This window comes from Melanerpes formicivorus, unplaced genomic scaffold (assembly GCF_026170545.1).
Source record: "Melanerpes formicivorus ecotype bairdi unplaced genomic scaffold, bMelFor1.0.p_v2 SCAF_137, whole genome shotgun sequence".
Classification (NCBI taxonomy): domain Eukaryota; kingdom Metazoa; phylum Chordata; class Aves; order Piciformes; family Picidae; genus Melanerpes; species Melanerpes formicivorus.
Genome location: NW_027142489.1, coordinates 502957 through 518905, shown reverse-complemented (window position 1 = coordinate 518905; position 15949 = coordinate 502957). Strand labels below are relative to the sequence as shown.

Sequence of the window (15949 nt, the reverse complement as noted above, 5' to 3'; positions counted from 1 at the left end):
CACTGCTGGGGCACTGCTGGGGCACTGCCAGCCTGCTGACACTGGTGCTGATGGGGCACTGCCAGCCTGGAGGCTCTGTCACCAGCACTTTTCTGGCACTGCCAACCTGGAGGCACCAGCACTGTTGTGGCACTGCCAACCTGCAGGCTCTGTCACCAGCCCTGCTGTGGCACTGCCAACCTGTAGCCTCTGTCACCAGCCCTGCTGTGGCACTGCCAGCCTGTAGCCTCTGTCACCAGCCCTGCTGTGGCACTGATGACCTGCAGGCTCTGTCACCAGCACTGCTGTGGCACTGCCAGCCTGCTGCCACCAGCCCTGCTATGGCACTGCCAGCCTGCAGTCTGGAAGGTCTTCTGAGCACACTGGTGGCCATGGAACCACCTTAGGTGCTCCCTTGTGCTTCTTGGAGTCCCTCAGGCACCAGCCAAGCTTCCTGTGGGGCTGGGAGGCTCTGTCCATGTGCCTGGCTGCTTGATGTCCTCATCCTCACTGTGCCAGCAGGGCCAGGGCAGGGATTGTGCCCCCCCTGTACCCATGAGGCTGCACCTTGAGTGCTGGGCTCAACTTCGGGCTTTTCAGGCCAAGAAGGACCCTGAGGGGGTGGGAGTGGGTCCAGAGAGGGGCAAGCAAGCTGAGGAACAGGGCTGGGGGGGAGCAGCTGAGGGAGCAGGGATGTCCAGTGTGCAGAAGAAGAGCCTCCTTGCTCTCTGCAGCTCCCTGAGAGGAGGTTGGAGCAAAGTGGGGGTGGGGATCTGCTCCCAAGGGACAGCTGCTGAGACATGAGGAAATGGCCTTAAGCTGCACCAGCTTCAGGCTGGCCATGGGGAACAATTTCTTCTCCAGAGGGGCTGTCCAGGCCTGGCCCAGGCCGCCCAGGGCAGTGGTGGAGTCTCCATCCCTAGAGGGGTTGGAAAGCCCTGGAGATGTGCTGCTGAGGGCCAGGGTTTGGCAGTGCTGGCTTGGAGGCTGGACTGGATGACCTTATAGATCTTTTCCAGCCCAAATGATCCTGATTCTGGGATATTTCCCCCTCCCCTCCCCCCCCCTTTCCCTTCCCTTTCAGTTTTCCACCTCTCCAGGAAGGTGACCTCCGTCGTCCCGGAGAGCTGCCTGCTCATCCTGCTGGGGCTGGGCCTGGGCGGCATCGTCCTGGCCGTGGCGAAGAAAGCCGAGTACCAGCTGGAGCCCAACATGTTCTTCCTCTTCCTCCTGCCCCCCATCGTCCTGGACTCAGGCTACTTCATGCCCAGCAGGCTGTTCTTTGACAACATCGGTGCCATCCTCACCTACGCCGTCGTGGGCACCCTCTGGAACTCCTTCACCACCGGCACCGCGCTCTGGGGGCTGCACCGGGCTGGCCTCATGGGTGGGTGCACAGAGCTGCCCAGAAGGTGGCTTAGAGGTGCAGAGCACCCCCGAGGCTCCCAGCCCACTGCTCAGGCTGAGGTGGATTCCCAGGAGAAGGCTCCAGGGAGAGCTTCTGGTGGCCTTGCAGGAGCTGCAGGGGGCTGCAGGAAAGCTGGGGAGGGACTTTGGAGGGGGTGAGGGAGGGACAGGACTGGGGGGGATGGAGCAAAAGGAGAAGTGGGGAGCTGGAGATTGGCTGTGAGGAAGAAGTTGTTAGGCAGGAGGGTGGTGAGAGCCTGGCCCAGGCTGCCCAGGGAGGTGGTGGAAGCCTCCTGCTGATGCCTGGAGGTGTTTGCAGCCAGGCTGGAGGTGGCTGTGAGCAAGCTGCTGTGGGGTGAGGTGTCCCTGCCCATGGCAGGGGCTTGGAGCTGGCTGAGCCTTGGGGTCCCTTCCAGCCCTTCCAAGACTCTGAGTCTATGAAATGTATCAGGAGCAGGGGGCTGGCATCCTGGGAATGATGTTCTGGCAGGACCATGGAGTGTGCAGGGCGAGTGGGCACTTCCCAGCGCTGGGCTGACTCATGGCCTTGCTATTTCTGTCCAGACCTTGGCCAGCTTTGCTGGCTGCCTGCCTTGTCCCCTGTCCTTGGCTGCAGCCACTGGCCCTGGCTGGCCAAATCCATGTCAATGGATCAATGGATCAATGGATCAATGGCCATTGTTCCCAGGATGAGCTTCAACAAAGCCAAGGGTCAGGTCCTGCACTTGGGGCACAACAACCCCAAGCAACACTGCAGGCTTGGGGCAGTGTGGCTGGAAAGCTGCTGGCAGGATGGGACCTGGGGCTGCTGATGGCCAAGCAGCTGAACAGGAGCCAGCAGTGTGCCCAGGGGGCCAAGAGAGCCAAAGGCTTCCTGGCTGGGCTCAGCAATGCTGTGTCCAGGGGAGCAGGGAGGGGATTGTCCCCTGGGGCTCAGCTCTGGGCACCTCAGTGCCAGAGAGCTGTGGAGGTGCTGGAGCCAGGGCAGAGCAGGGCAAGGAAGCTGGGAAGGGCCTGGGGAAGAAATCTGCTGGAGAGAGCCTGAAGGAGCTGGGGCTGGGCAGGGAGAGACAGAGGAGGCTGAGGGGAGACCTCACTGCTGTCTGCAGCCCCCTGAGAGGAGGCTGTGGAGAGGCTGCTGCTGGGCTCTGCTCAGAGGGAATCAGTGACAGAAGAAGAGGCAATGGCCTCAAGCTGCCCCTGGGGAGGCTCAGGCTGGACAGTAGGAAAGGTTTCTTCCCAGCAGGAGTGGTCAGGGACTGGAAAGTGCTGCCCAGGGAGGTGGTGGAGTCCCCAGCCCTGGCTGTGTTTCAGGGTGGTTTGGCTGTGGTGCTTGGGGCTCTGGTTTAGGGGTGAGCCTTGCAGGGTAGGGCTCTGGGTTGGCCTTGGTGCTCCTGAGGGTCTCTTCCAACTGCAATGCTTCTGTGGTTCTGTGATTCTGTGTTGTGAGCCCTGAGGAACCACTTGGTGCCTGCTCCTGAGGTGGGGCTGCTGAGTTTCCCCTGCTGCACCCTTGCTGGAAGAGCAGCAATGCACCTGGATGCCAAGGGGGCACATCGAAGCCCTGCTCACCTCCTGCTGCAGCATGAGCCCAGCTTTGCCAGGGGGACCCTGGAGCTCTGGAAGCTCTGCTGGGCACATCCCACTGCTCTCCAGGATGGGATGCTGCAGCCAAGTCACTGAGAGCAAACGAGGGGCAGGCTCCTCTCTGCCTGCTGAAAGAGGGCTCCCGTGGCTGAGGGAGCTGGGGTTGCTTAGCCTGGAGAGAGGAAGCTCAGGAGAGACCTTACTGCTGTCTGCAACTACCTGAAGGGAGGTTGTAGCCAGGTGGGGGTTGCTCTCTTCTCCCAGGCAAGCAGCACCAGAACAAGAGGACATAGTCTCAAGCTGTGCCAGGGGAGGTTTAGGGCTGGATGTTAGGAAGAAGTTCTTCACAGACAGAGAGAATGGCCCTGGGGATGGGCTGCCCAGGGAGATGATGGAGGCACCATCCCTGGAGGTGATTAGGAAGTGCCTGGATGGGGCACTCAGTGCCATGGTCTGGTTGATCAGATGGGGTTGGGTGATTGGTTGGACTGGCTGATCTGGGAGGTCTCTTCCAACCTGGCTGATTCTGAGCTTCTCTGAGCCTGAGGTTCTGTGATTGTGGTTCTGTGACTCTGAGACGATTCTGTGGTTCTCTGTCCCTGAGCTAGGTCCTTCTGTCCCAGCAGATGCAGGTGTGGAAGCTGGGCTGATGGACTTCCTGCTCTTTGGCAGCCTCATCTCAGCGGTGGACCCGGTGGCAGTGCTGGCTGTCTTCGAGGAGGTCCATGTCAACGAGACCCTCTTCATCATCGTCTTTGGGGAGTCTCTCCTCAATGATGCTGTCACCGTGGTGAGCTGGGCCTTGGGGGGGCTTTAATGTGGAGCCAGACGTGGGGCAGGGGGCCGGTGTCCCCCAGGATGGGCAGCAGTCCCAGCCCCAAGCTGGAGGCAGAGCCCTGCCGTACCCTGGTGGCCTTGCTCCTGGCGCCGGGGGGGACTCTGCCTGCTGAGGTGACCTCTGCCACCTGGCAGATTTGGGGGGGGGAAGGAATCCTGCCTGCAAGTGCTGCCCCCTCAAAGCAGGGCAGGGGTCCCAAGGGATCTGCCTTGCCTGCAGGTGCTGTACAAGGTCTTCAACTCCTTCGTGGAGCTGGGCCCAGCGCACATCCGTGCCACAGACTACCTGAAGGGGGTAGGTGAGTATGTGCCCCACCACCTCCTCCTCCAGCACGGTCCTCCTGGTGATCCTGAGGGTCTTTCCCAACCTGAATGTCTCTGTGATGGTGCCAGGGGCAGGCAGGGGTGGCAGGCACAGCGCGGGGCTGAGCCCCAGCAGCTCTGTCCCCTTCCTTCCGCTGCCCGTCCCCACGCAGCGCGGTCGGGTGGGAGCCTGGGGGCTTAGCCGGGCCACCTGCCGGTGCTAATGAGTCCTCTCCTCCTGCCCAAACCCTCCCCCCAGCCTCCTTCTTCCTGGTGAGCCTGGGTGGGACGGCGGTGGGGCTGCTCTTCGCCTTCCTGCTGGCGCTGATCACGCGCTTCACCAAGCGGGGTGCGCATCATCGAGCCGCTCTTCGTCTTCCTCCTGGCCTACGTCGCCTACCTGGCTGCTGAGATGGTCTCCCTCTCCTCCATCCTGGCGTGAGTGCTGGGGGGTCTCAGCACAGAGAGGGAAAGAGACTCAGTTATTTTGAATCATAGAACTGCCAGGGCTGGCAGGGACCCCAAGGCTCAGCCAGCTCCAAGCCCCTGCCATGGGCAGGGACACCTCACCCCACAGCAGCTTGCTCACAGCCACCTCCAGCCTGGCTGCAAACACCTCCAGGCATCAGCAGGAGGCTTCCACCACCTCCCTGGGCAGCCTGGGCCAGGCTCTCACCACCCTCCTGCCCAACAACTTCTTCCTCACAGCCAATCTCCAGCTCCCCACTTCTCCTTTTGCTCCATCCCCCCCAGTCCTGTCCCTCCCTCACCCCCTCCAAAGTCCCTCCCCAGCTTTCCTGCAGCCCCCTGCAGCTCCTGCAAGGCCACCAGAAGCTCTCCCTGGAGCCTTCTCCTCTGCAGCCTGCACAACCCCAACTCTCTCAGGCTGTGCTCAGAGCAGAGCAGCTCCAGCCCTCTGCTCAGCCTCCTGGCCCTGCTCTGGACACCTCCCAGCCCCTCCAGAGCCTTCCTGGCACAGAGGCTGCAGAGCTGGGCACAGAGCTGCAGCTGTGGGCTCAGCAGAGTGGAGCAGAGAGGCAGAATCCCCTCCCTGGCCCTGCTGGCCACACTTCTGCTGCTGCAGCCCAGGCTCTGCTTGGCTCTCTGGGCTGCAAGTGCTCCCTGCTGGCTGCTGCTGAGCCTCTCCTCCCCCAGCACCCCCAAGGCCTTTGCTCCAGGGCTGCTCTCAGATATATTTCTGTGTTATGAAATCAGAGGCACAAACAAGGCCAAGATATCAACAGCCCTTGAGGCTATCTATTAACAGAATAAAGTGGATGGAAGAGAAGAAGGGAGGGAGAGAGGGGAAAAACAGAGAAAGAGAGGGAGAAGAGGGAGAGAGAAGAGGAAAGGAATTATATTACCCACCCCCCACCCCTCCCCAGGTCAGTTTGGGTCTGGGGAGGAAGGCTGCTGCAGCTTTGGCTTGGAGGAGAGGTCATCCTGGTTGTCTGTGCTGCCCTCCCTGGAGGAGGGGAGGCAGAGATCCCAAAGTCCAGGTCCTCCTCTGAGCAGGCTCTTCAGCTCCATGAGTTGCAGCAGGCAGAACTTAGGACACAGAGAGAGAGGTTTCCTCCTGGTCTGCTGCCTCCAGGGTCCATGGTGATGTCTTCCCTCCTGTGTCTGTCCCTCTCTCTCTCCTGGTATTTGCTTCTGTGTCTTTCCTCTCCTGAGCAGGCATCACTCAGGCCTTTTTAGACAGCTTTTTAGGCCCAGGCTTTCCTTAGGGATGTGTGCAGGTGGTGAAGCCTTTTCACCATCCTCCCTCCCCGGGGGTCCTGGCTGTGCACCTCCCAGAGAGTCCTTACCCAGTGGCCTCTGCTCACTGTCCCCTCCCCTGGCAGCTACTGTCTGGGTGAGGAGCAAAGGTGTTTTGATCTCTTGATTCACATCAAGAGAGACCAAGATTTAGTCTCTTACAGAGTGTCCCCCACTGGGGGAAGATCCAGGAGAGCAGCTCCACAGAGTCCTGCTGGGCAGCAAGCTCTCCAGGGGCCAGCAATGGGTGGCCTTGGGGCCAAGGAGGCCAATGGGATCCTGGGGTGCAGCAAAGGAAAGAGTGGCCAGCAGGGCTGGGGAGGCTCTGCTCCCCCTCTGCTCTGCCCTGCTGAGGCCACAGCTGCAGTGCTGTGCCCAGCTCTGGGCTCCCTGGTTCAGGAGGGACAGAGACCTGCTGGAGAGAGCCCAAGGGAGGCTGTGAGGATGATCAGAGGACTTGAGCAGCTCCCCTGTGGAGAGAGGCTGAGAGCCCTGGGGCTGTTCAGTCTGGAGAGGAGAAGGCTGAGAGGGATCTGATCAGTGTCAGTCAATAGCTGAGGGCTGGGGGGCAAGGGGAGGGGGCCAAGCTCTTTTGGGTGGTGCGCAGCAGTGAGGCAAGGAGCAGTGGAGACAAACTCGAACAGAGAAGGTTCCACCTCAGTATGAGGAGAGACTTCTTTGGTGTGAGGGTGCTGGAGGCCTGGAGCAGGCTGCCCAGAGAGGTGGTAGAGTCTCCTTACTTCCAAATCCTCCCCTGGAGGTCACCCTGCCCATGGCAGGGGGGTTGGAGCTGGATGATCCTTGAGGGCCCTCCCAGCCCTGACAGCTCTCTGACTCTGTGACTCCCTGGATGCTTTCCTGGGCAGACTGCCCTGGGTGACCCTGCTCTGGCAGGGGGTTGGAGCTGGATGATCCTTGAGGGCCCTCCCAGCCCTGACAGCTCTCTGACTCTGTGACTCCCTGGATGCTTTCCTGGGCAGACTGCCCTGGGTGACCCTGCTCTGGCAGGGGGTTGGACTGGATGGTCTCTGGAGGTCCCTTCCAGCCTCTCAGATTCTGAGAGAGGAGGGGTGGTGTGCAGAGCCCCTCCTCCTGCTGCTGCTGCTGCTGCAGGGTCACAGCAGCCCCTTCTGCCCCTCTGCAGGGTCACCTTCTGTGGGATCTGCTGCAAGAAGTATGTGGAAGCCAACATCTCCCAGAAGTCTCGCACCACTGTCAAGTACACCATGAAGACCCTGGCCAGCAGCTCAGAGACCATCATCTTCATGTTTCTGGGCATCTCAGCTGTGGACACCTCCAAGTGGGCATGGGACACAGCACTGGTGCTGGGCACCTTGTTCTTCATCCTGCTCTTCAGAGCCGTGGGTCAGCATCCTGCCGTGCTCCGGGCCGGTACCACCCAGCCCTTAGAAAGGCTGAGAGGCGACCACCGGCCACAGCTCCTGGCTGGGGTTTTGCCCAGTCTCCAGGAGCAGGCAGAGCTCTGCTGCCACCCCCCCCCCCAGGCTCTCCCTTCTCCCTTCTACCCTTAGGTGTTGTCCTCCAGACCTGCGTGCTCAACCGCTTCCGCCTGATCCCCCTCGACAGGATTGACCAGGTGGTGATGTCCTACGGTGGCCTCCGTGGGGCCGTGGCCTTTGCCCTGGTCATCCTGCTGGACAGGGCCAAGGTGAAAGCCAAGGACTACTTTGTGGCCACCACCATCGTGGTGGTGTTCTTCACTGTCATCGTGCAGGTGAGGCTGGGCCCCAGGCCCCCCCCGGAGCTCGCCGCCTGGGGCCAAGCTGGGGCTGCCTGGGGACATCAGCTCAGGGCAAGCAGAACACACAGCACAGAATTGTCCTGGCCCTCTCTTCTCTCTCTTCAAGCCATCTCTGGGCCTCTTGGCACCAGCAGGGTGATGTGACACAGGCTGCCCTGGCAGCTGTCGTGGTGGTGAGGCCAAGGGTCCATGATGGAGCTCTGCCCACCTCCTGTTCTGGGACTGGCTGCAAGAGCAACAGCTCAGAGAATCAGCCAGGCTGGAAAGACCTCAGAGACCACCAAAGCCAACCTAGCACCCAGCACCCAACACCTCCTGACAACTCAGCCATGGCTCCAAGTGCCACATCCAGGCCTTTCCTGAACACCTTCAGGGGTGGGGACTCCACCACCCCCCTGGGCAGCACATCCCCAGGGCCAATCTCTCTGGCTGGGGAGAATTTCCTCCTCACCTCCAGCCCAAACCTCCCCTGGCACAGCTTGAGACTGTGTCCTCTTGTTCTGGTGCTGGGTGCCTGGGAGAAGAGCCCAACCCCCACCTGGCTGCAACCTCCCTGCAGGGAGTTGCAGAGAGCAAGAAGGTCTCCCCTGAGCCTCCTCTTCTCCAGGCTAAGCAACCCCAGCTCCCTCAGCCTCTCCTCCCAGGGCTGTGCCCCAGACCCCTCCCCAGCCCTCAGGGGAGCAATAAGGTCTCTCCTGAGCGAGGCAGGTGCTGGTGTGGGGAGCTGAAATTCCCCCTTCTCCCCCCCTCCTGCCCCCCCCATGGGATTTTGCCAGCCCAGCCCAGCTGGAAGCAAATGGGAGCTGGATTTCCAGGCAGGGCTGCAGGCTGCAGGGGAATGCAATGGCCATGGCCAAACTCTCCAGGAGTTACAGTGCTGGCAGGGATTTAGGATTGATCAACAGCACAAGGGCCAGGGGCAGCTGAGAGCTGAGAGCTTCCCCCTGACCCCCCTGGACAAAAGGGAGAAGAGAAAGGAGCAGGGAGGTTAGACTCAGCCAGAGCAATGCAGCCAAGGTCCAGCAGGGGCAAGTTAGCCTCTCCCAGAGGGAAGGACAGGGAAGAGAGAAATTGATTTGAGAACTAAAGCTTCTGGCAGAGCTCTCTCCAGTGGATTGGTTGCAAGGAGCTTCCTTTCCCTCTGTGCTCCAGCAGGGAGTTGCTTACATTCTGCTCCTTTTCTGCTCAACATCTGGGGCAGATGTTAAAGGCATAGCCTAAAACTATCACAGAATCAGAGACTTGTCAGGGCTGGAAGGGAGCTCAGGGCTCAGCCAGCTCCAAGCCCCTGCCATGGGCAGGGACACCTCACACCACAGCAGGTTGCTCACAGCCACCTCCAGCCTGGCTGCAAACACCTCCAGGCATCAGCAGGAGGCTTCCACCACCTCCCTGGGCAGCCTGGGCCAGGCTCTCACCACCCTCCTGCCCAACAACTTCTTCCTCACAGCCAATCTCCAGCTCCCCACTGCTCCTTTGGCTCCATCCCCCCCAGTCCTGTCCCTGCCTGACAGCCTCCAAAGTCCCTCCCCAGCTTTCCTGCAGCCCCCTGCAGCTCCTGGGAGGCCACCAGAAGCTCTCCCTGGAGCCTTCTCCTCTCCAGCCTGCACCACCCCAACTCTCTCAGGCTGTGCTCACAGGAGAGGTGGCACAGGGAGGGGATGCCATGGTCTCTGCCTGCCAGGACACAGCACCACGGCCCAGTGCTGGGAGCAGGGCATTGGGTTGGGTTGGTAGGAGCAAGCTGTGTGCCTGGCACAGTGCAGTCCCTGGTCACTTGGCGCTGCTTCTGCTCCCCCATGCCCCAGCTGTGCCCCCTCTCGCCCTCCCAGTCTTTCCCCTTGCCTTCTCCTGCCATTCCAGGGCCTCACCATCAAGCCCCTGGTGAAGTGGCTGAAGGTGAAGCGCAGTGACCACCACAAACCCACCCTGAACCAGGAGCTCCACGAGCACGTAGGTGCTGGTGCCAGCGGCGTCCCGCGCCGCCGGGGCTGGGCACGGGGGGTGCACGGCCTGGCACTCCCAGGCACCCCCAGCCTTGCCACTGCTCTCACCCTCCTCTCCCCTGGCTCAAGGCTTTTGACCACATCCTGGCAGCAGTGGAGGACATCGTGGGGCACCATGGCTACCACTACTGGCGGGACAAGTGAGTCTGAGCCAGGATCCTCTGGGCCGCATCAGCCGGGCAGGGGACGGCTGCCAGCCACGGGCACGCAGCAGAGTCCCTGCTGGAGGACCCCTTGGGGCAGCAGGACCAGGAAGACCATCTGGCAGCTGTTGTGCAGATGACTGAGGTCCCAAAAGCACCCCAGAGAGGAGCTGCTGGCAGAGCTGGCATGGTTTGCCTGTGCTGCTGGGGGGCTGGGGGGTGGCCGTGGCTCAGTTCCCCCCTCCTGGATGGAGCTGGGGAGGGCACAGCCCTGCGGGCGCCTGGGCAGTGTTTATCTGCAGCACAGTGACAGGAAAGGATGGGGAAGGCTGCTTCCTGCAGGGGAAATTCTCCAGCAGGGTGGCCACCCCACCCCCTCCCCCCCAGTCCCCATCCCATCCCCTGCCGCAGCTCTGCTGGGCTCTGGGACAAAGGCTGAGGGCATCCCCTCCCCTCCTACTCTCCCTGGCAGCGTGCCCCTGGGCGCAGCCAGGTCCTGCCTGCCCAGCCTGCTTTGGCCACAGAATATCTCTGCTTGGAAGGGACCTTCAAGATCATCCAGCCCAACCCTCGACCCAGCACCGAAGGCTCCACACCAGACCATGACCCTAGGGCTGCTGGAGCACCCCTGCCCAGGGCTGGTGACTCCAGCCCTGCCCTGGGCAGACCATGCCACCTCTCAGGAGGTCCCTGGCTGGGGTACCCCACGGGAGCTAAGCTGTCTGTGTCTCTTCTCGTGGCAGGTGGGAGCAGTTTGACAAGAAGTACCTGAGCCAGCTCCTGATGAGGAAGTCTGCCTACAGGCTGCGGGATGAGATCTGGGACGTCTACTACAAGCTGAACATCCGTGATGCCATCAGCTTCGTTGACCAGGTAGGGGGCATCTGCCGGGCACCAGGCAGTGCCATGGCCCCAGCAGGAGCTGGCAGGCCTGAGGTGGTGGTTTCATAGAACCCCAGAGCTGGCAGGGCTGGAAGGGAGCTCAGGGCTCAGCCAGCTCCAAGCCCCTGCCACGGGCAGGGACACCTCACACCACAGCAGGTTGCTCACAGCCACCTCCAGCCTGGCTGCAAACACCTCCAGGCATCAGCAGGAGGCTTCCACCACCTCCCTGGGCAGCCTGGGCCAGTGTTTCCCCCATGTATGGCCAAGCAGTGGGCCCCCATCGCTGCCAGCCCAGCAGGGTCTTGCTGCCCTGATGCCAGCCTTGCCCTGCCACCTGCCAGGGTGGCCATGTGCTTTCAGCTGCCAAGCTGGCGCTGCCCTCCATGCCCAGCCGCACGTCCATGTCGGAGTCGTCGGTCACAAACCTCCTGTGAGTACAAGACCCCCCCTGAGCCCCTGGGCAGACCTTGCTGGCTGCCTGCAGCTGCCTTCTTCCCTGGGCATGGGCGGTGCCAGGGCTGGCAGGGGGCTGGCAGGGTGTGGGCATGGAGCCCAGCCCTGCCATCTCCACCTGAATCTCCATCTGCATTTCCATCTTCCTCCATCTTCATCTCTCTCCCTCTCCCTCTTTCTCATCTCCATCTCCACCTCCATATCCATCTCCATCATCTTCCTCCATCGTCATCTCTCTCCCTCTTTCTCATCTCCATCTCCATCTCCATCATTTTCCTCCATGTTCTTTCATCCCCCCTCCCTCTCTCTCCCTCTTTTACATCTCCACCTCCATCTCCACCTCCACCTCCATTTCTCTCTCCATCTCATCTCATCTCATCTCATCTCATCTCATCTCATCTCATCTCATCTCATCTCATCTCATCTCATCTCATCTCATCTCATCTCCATCATCTTCCTCCACCTTCTTTCCTCTGCCTCTCCCCCTTTCTCATCTCTACCTCCACCTCCATTTCGTCTCCATCACATTTCCATCTCCATCCCCTCTCCATCTCATCACCATCTCCACCTCCACCTCCATCTCAATCATCTTCCTCCATCTCCCTCCCTCTCGCTCTTGCTCCCCCTCTCCCTCCTCTCCCCCCGCGCCTGCCCGGCGCCGGCTCGGCAGGAGGGAGAGCGGGAGCGGGGCGTGCCTGGACCTGCAGGTGATCGATACGGTGCGGAGCCGGCGGGACAAGGAGGACGCCGCCATGCACCATGTGCTGCGAGGGAGCCTCTACAAGCCCCGGCGGCGGGTGAGCTCCCCTCGGCCCCCAGCCCCGGAGCAGCGGGGCTGGAAGGAAGGAGGCTCCGCGGGGGCAGCTGCTCACCCTGTGTCTCTTTGCCTCTCCCTCGGCCAGTACAAGGCCAGCTACAGCCGTCACTTCATCTCTCCAGATAAACAAGAGCGCCAGGACAAAGAGATCTTCCGGCAGAACATGAAGAGGAGGCTGGAGACCTTCAAGTCCACCAAGCACAACGTCTGCTCCTCCAAGAGCAAGGCCAGGCTGAAGGAGAAGGGCAGGAAAAAGGCAAGCGGCCGCCGCTCCTTCCCCTCCCTGCAGAGCTTCGCAGAATGGGTTGGGTCAGAAGGGAATTTGAGCTCAGCCAGGCCCAACCCCTCCCCCACCCGCCGAGGGCAGGGACGGCTCCCACCAGCCAGGTTCTTCATCCTTCCACACCTCCACAGCCTCCCTGGGCAGCCCGTGCCAGGCTCTCCCCACCCTCACTGCCAACGGTTCCTTCCTCATCCCCAGTCTAACCTCTCAGCTCTGAGATTCGACCTCTTCCAGACTGCAGGCAGTGAGCTTTCCTCTCCTCTCCTCTCCTCTCCTCTCCTCTCCTCTCCTCTCCTCTCCTCTCCTCTCCTCTCCTCTCCTCTCCTCTCCTCTCCCTCTCCTCTCCCTCTCCTCTCCCTCTCCTCTCCCTCTCCTCTCCCTCTCCTCTCCCTCTCCTCTCCCTCTCCTCTCCCTCTCCTCTCCCTCTCCTCTCCCTCTCCTCTCCCTCTCCTCTCCCTCTACTCTCCCTCTCCTCTCCCTCTCCTCTCCCTCTCCTCTCCCTCTCCTCTCCCTCTCCCCTCCTCTCCCTCCCCTCCCCTCTCCCTCCCCCGGGGGAGCCTCACATTTGGTTTTCCAAGAGTAGCTTGAGCCTTGGTGCAGCTCCAGGCTCTGAGTGTGGCACTCAGCCTTAGGCTGAGCCTTGGGTCTCTTCCTCTCCCTGGGAGGCTTTTGAAGCCATGGAATCACAGAATGGGTTGGAAGGGACCTCCCAAGGTCCTTGCTGAGGTATTTCTAGCAAGGCCATGAAAATCCAGCACCCAAGGGCCCCAAACACTGCGTGCCAGCTGCCATCCAGCCAGGGCTGGGGAGTCAGTGCCCCTGGTGTCTCCTGGGCTCGCAGGGCCACCTGGGTGGGGGTTAGGGCTTTGCAGGGGGCAGGTTCCAGCTGGTCCTTCTTCCCTGGCAGAAGAACATCCCTCTGGGCAGCGAGGCATCCAACGGGAAGAGCCACAGGAGTGTGCCCTGGCAGGAGGCAGGTAGGGCCAGCTGCGGGCACCTGCCGGGCTGGGAGCAGCTTGCTGTGCCTCCCCCGCTGCGCCTGGGGCTGTTCCCAGCACCAAGCCCTTCTCCCACGAGTGCAGTCCTCGCCCCATCCTCCAAAGCAACTCCCTCCCTCCATCTGGCTGCAGCCCCTGTGCTGGTGATGGTCAGCTCAGAGGAGGAGGAGAGCGACAGCTCGGAGACGGAGAGGGAGGATGACGAAGGGATTGTCTTCGTCGCTCGAGCCACGGACGAGGTCCTGCAGGGAAAGACCACTGCTGGTAGGCAGCCACCCTCCTGTGCCTGGGCAGCTGCCCCTGGGCACTCTCTGCTTCCTCCATGTGAGGAGCAAAGTGGCCTTGGCCTGGGTGAAACCCCAGCTGGCAGAGGATGGGACAGGGGCAGCGCTGGGCTCTGGCGGCACAGCAGAGCAGTGCTGGAGGCTCCTGCAGCCCTGGGCCAGCTGCAGGGTTCTGCAAATGCTTGTAGGGCCCAGGGCGAGAGAGAGAGAAAGAGCTGTGCAAAGGTCCCTCCCAGCCTCCCTCCTTCTGCATCCCCAGGCAGCCTGGACGTCTGCCCCAGCCCCTGCATCATCCCCCCTTCGCCCACGCTGGCGGAGAAGGAGCTGCCCTGGAAGGGGGACCAGGCTGACCTGGCTGTTTACATCTCCTCGGAGACCACCAAAATCGTGCCGGTGGACATGCAGAAGGCCTGGAACCAAAGCATCTCCTCCCTGGAGAGCATCGCCTCCCCGCCGGGCATCGAGGGCGGCGCTCAGCACAGGAGGCTGGCCTGCCCCGTGCTGGAGGAGCAGCCCCTGGCTGCCGGCCAGGGGGCGGCGGAGCAGAGCTCCTGCTTCCAGTTCCCCAGCCACGCCGGCAGGAGCGGCAGGGCGCGCAGCGGCAGCAGCCCGGAGGGCGCCGAGCGGCAGGAGCTGCAGCCTCTGATGGCCACGGAGGAGCAGGGCAAGGGGCTGCCTGCCGCGGAGTCCAGGTGGCTGATGTTCAACAGAGCAAGCCACCTCTGAGGCAGCCCAGGGAAGGAAGGGGGAAGGGGCTGGGGCGGGGCTGCAGACCCCTGACCCCCTGACCGCTCTGCTGCCATGAGTTGTAAAGCCTTGTGTGTGTCTCCATGAGCTCCAGGAGCAGCAGGAGAGCCCGGTGGTGCTCCTGGAGCTGCCCTCCAAGCTGGGCTCTGCCCAGGCACCTCCTGATGCAACACTTGTCAAGAATTGGGCATCATGCTGCACCAGCAGGCACCAGCAGGTCCACCCAGGGCGGCACTGACCCCAAACCTCTTCCTTTTCCTCTGCTCCTGCCACATCTTCACGGTGCTGGGGAGCTGGAGATGCTCAGCCCGGGGGCTGAGACCGCAGCTGGACTCCTTCCCATCACGGCTGTGCCACCTTGAGGTGCAGAGGTGCTGGCTCAGGGGCCAAGGCCGCTCTGGGGCGTGGGGGCATGAGCTGATCTCCAGCCCCTGGCTGTGAGCAGACCCCTGGACAGCAGGCTGGGAGCACGACCGCCCCCGGCAGGCAGCGGCCAAGCTGCCGGCTTCAGGGCGGCCACAGCCGCTGCCCCCGCAGCATGGATGGAGCTCCGCACAGAGGCCACGGCTGGGCTCCTTGCCACGGGCAGCTCGGTGGCCCGCGGGTCACAGAGGCAAGGCCACGACCTTCTCAGGACTGGGAGCAGTTCTCCTGGGGTTTGGCTCCCCCAGGAGCCGGACTCATGAACTTGTAACGCACAGGGACTCCTCCAGCAGCCAGCCTGCTGTGCCAGCCTCTCGCCCGGATGTGTTCCCAGCAGCTGTGGTGTTCAGCTTCCTGGCTTTGCCCGGGGGCAGCTGCCCTGCACAGCGCCCTCGGCATCCCCCCTGCCCACATCCCAGTGCCTGCAGTTGCCTGGGAGGGCTGGGGCTGGGGCTGGGGCAAGGCCAGCGGGGGCGAGCAGCAGGTATGAATGTACAGCAGGAAGAGGGCTGGCAGGGGAGAGCTGGGAGCAGCTTCCAAGCTCTGTCCCTCCCCCCACCTGCCTCTCAGCCACCCCTGGCCCCTCCTGAGAGGGTGCTGGGCTCTGGGGGCAACTGCCCAGACAGTGAATGAGTCCTGGTGTGAGCCCCTAAGGACAGGAGCTGCTGCTCAGCACCCAGAAGCTCAGCTCTGGCAGCCAGGTCACCAACGCTGCGTGGGCACAGAGGGGCAGCAGGTGCCAAGGGGACGGGTGGGTGGGTGAGCCCGGGGTGGGGGCTGGTGGGAGGCTCAGGAAGGCTCAGGCAGAGGCTGCAGGGCTCTGGGGCTGTGCCAGCAGGCAGGGGGTGGTTTTTAACAGGTTTTTATATCCTTTTGCATTTCAGCTATGCCTTACTCTGGCTTTGGGTTCTGATCCTGGGGCTGTGCTCGAAAGCTCCAGCTGGGGCAGGGGGGGTCTGTAGCCAGTGGGCACCACCAGTGACTCCAGCTGGCTACCTTTTCTTTGCAAGAGTGTGGGTTTAATGTGACACTGGAGGAGAGGATTTTGTAGCCTTCAATAAACAGGAACTGGAGCCAGCTGCTCTCTGCTCTCCTCAGCACAGAACCATCCCAGAATGGCTCAGGCTGGAAGGGACCTCAGAGACCATCTCCAACCCCCCTGCCATGGACAGGGACAGCTCTCAGCTGGACTTGGTTGATTAAGAGCTCATCCAACCTGGTCTTAAACACCCCCAGGCAGGAGGCAGCCACAGCCTCCCTGGGCAGCCTGGGCCAGA

The 15949-nt window shown here is 62.1% G+C and overlaps 1 protein-coding gene across 1 annotated transcript; it reads left to right on the top strand.

Moving 5' to 3' along the window:
- Positions 1–1103: 1103 nt before the first annotated feature.
- On the top strand, positions 1104–15741 carry SLC9A5 (solute carrier family 9 member A5). The gene is made up of 15 exons (XM_068168380.1): positions 1104–1366; positions 3600–3763; positions 4031–4109; positions 4373–4551; positions 7016–7236; positions 7404–7606; positions 9497–9586; positions 9709–9779; positions 10526–10655; positions 11009–11097; positions 11791–11917; positions 12023–12193; positions 13128–13197; positions 13351–13482; positions 13762–15741. The coding sequence occupies exons 4-15, from the start codon at positions 4526–4528 to the stop codon at positions 14226–14228; spliced, it is 1797 nt and encodes a 598-aa protein (XP_068024481.1). The 5' UTR covers positions 1104–1366; positions 3600–3763; positions 4031–4109; positions 4373–4525; the 3' UTR covers positions 14229–15741.
- Positions 15742–15949: the final 208 nt, after the last annotated feature.

Bases quoted from the DNA above. Each gene is read 5' to 3' on its own strand.
- SLC9A5 (XM_068168380.1), top strand. From the start codon at position 4,526: ATGGTCTCCCTCTCCTCCATCCTGGC. The intron at 7,607-9,496 runs GTGAGGCTGGGC...CTGCCATTCCAG, and splicing joins TCTTCACTGTCATCGTGCAG to GGCCTCACCATCAAGCCCCT. The intron at 13,483-13,761 runs GTAGGCAGCCAC...CTGCATCCCCAG, and splicing joins GCAGGGAAAGACCACTGCTG to GCAGCCTGGACGTCTGCCCC.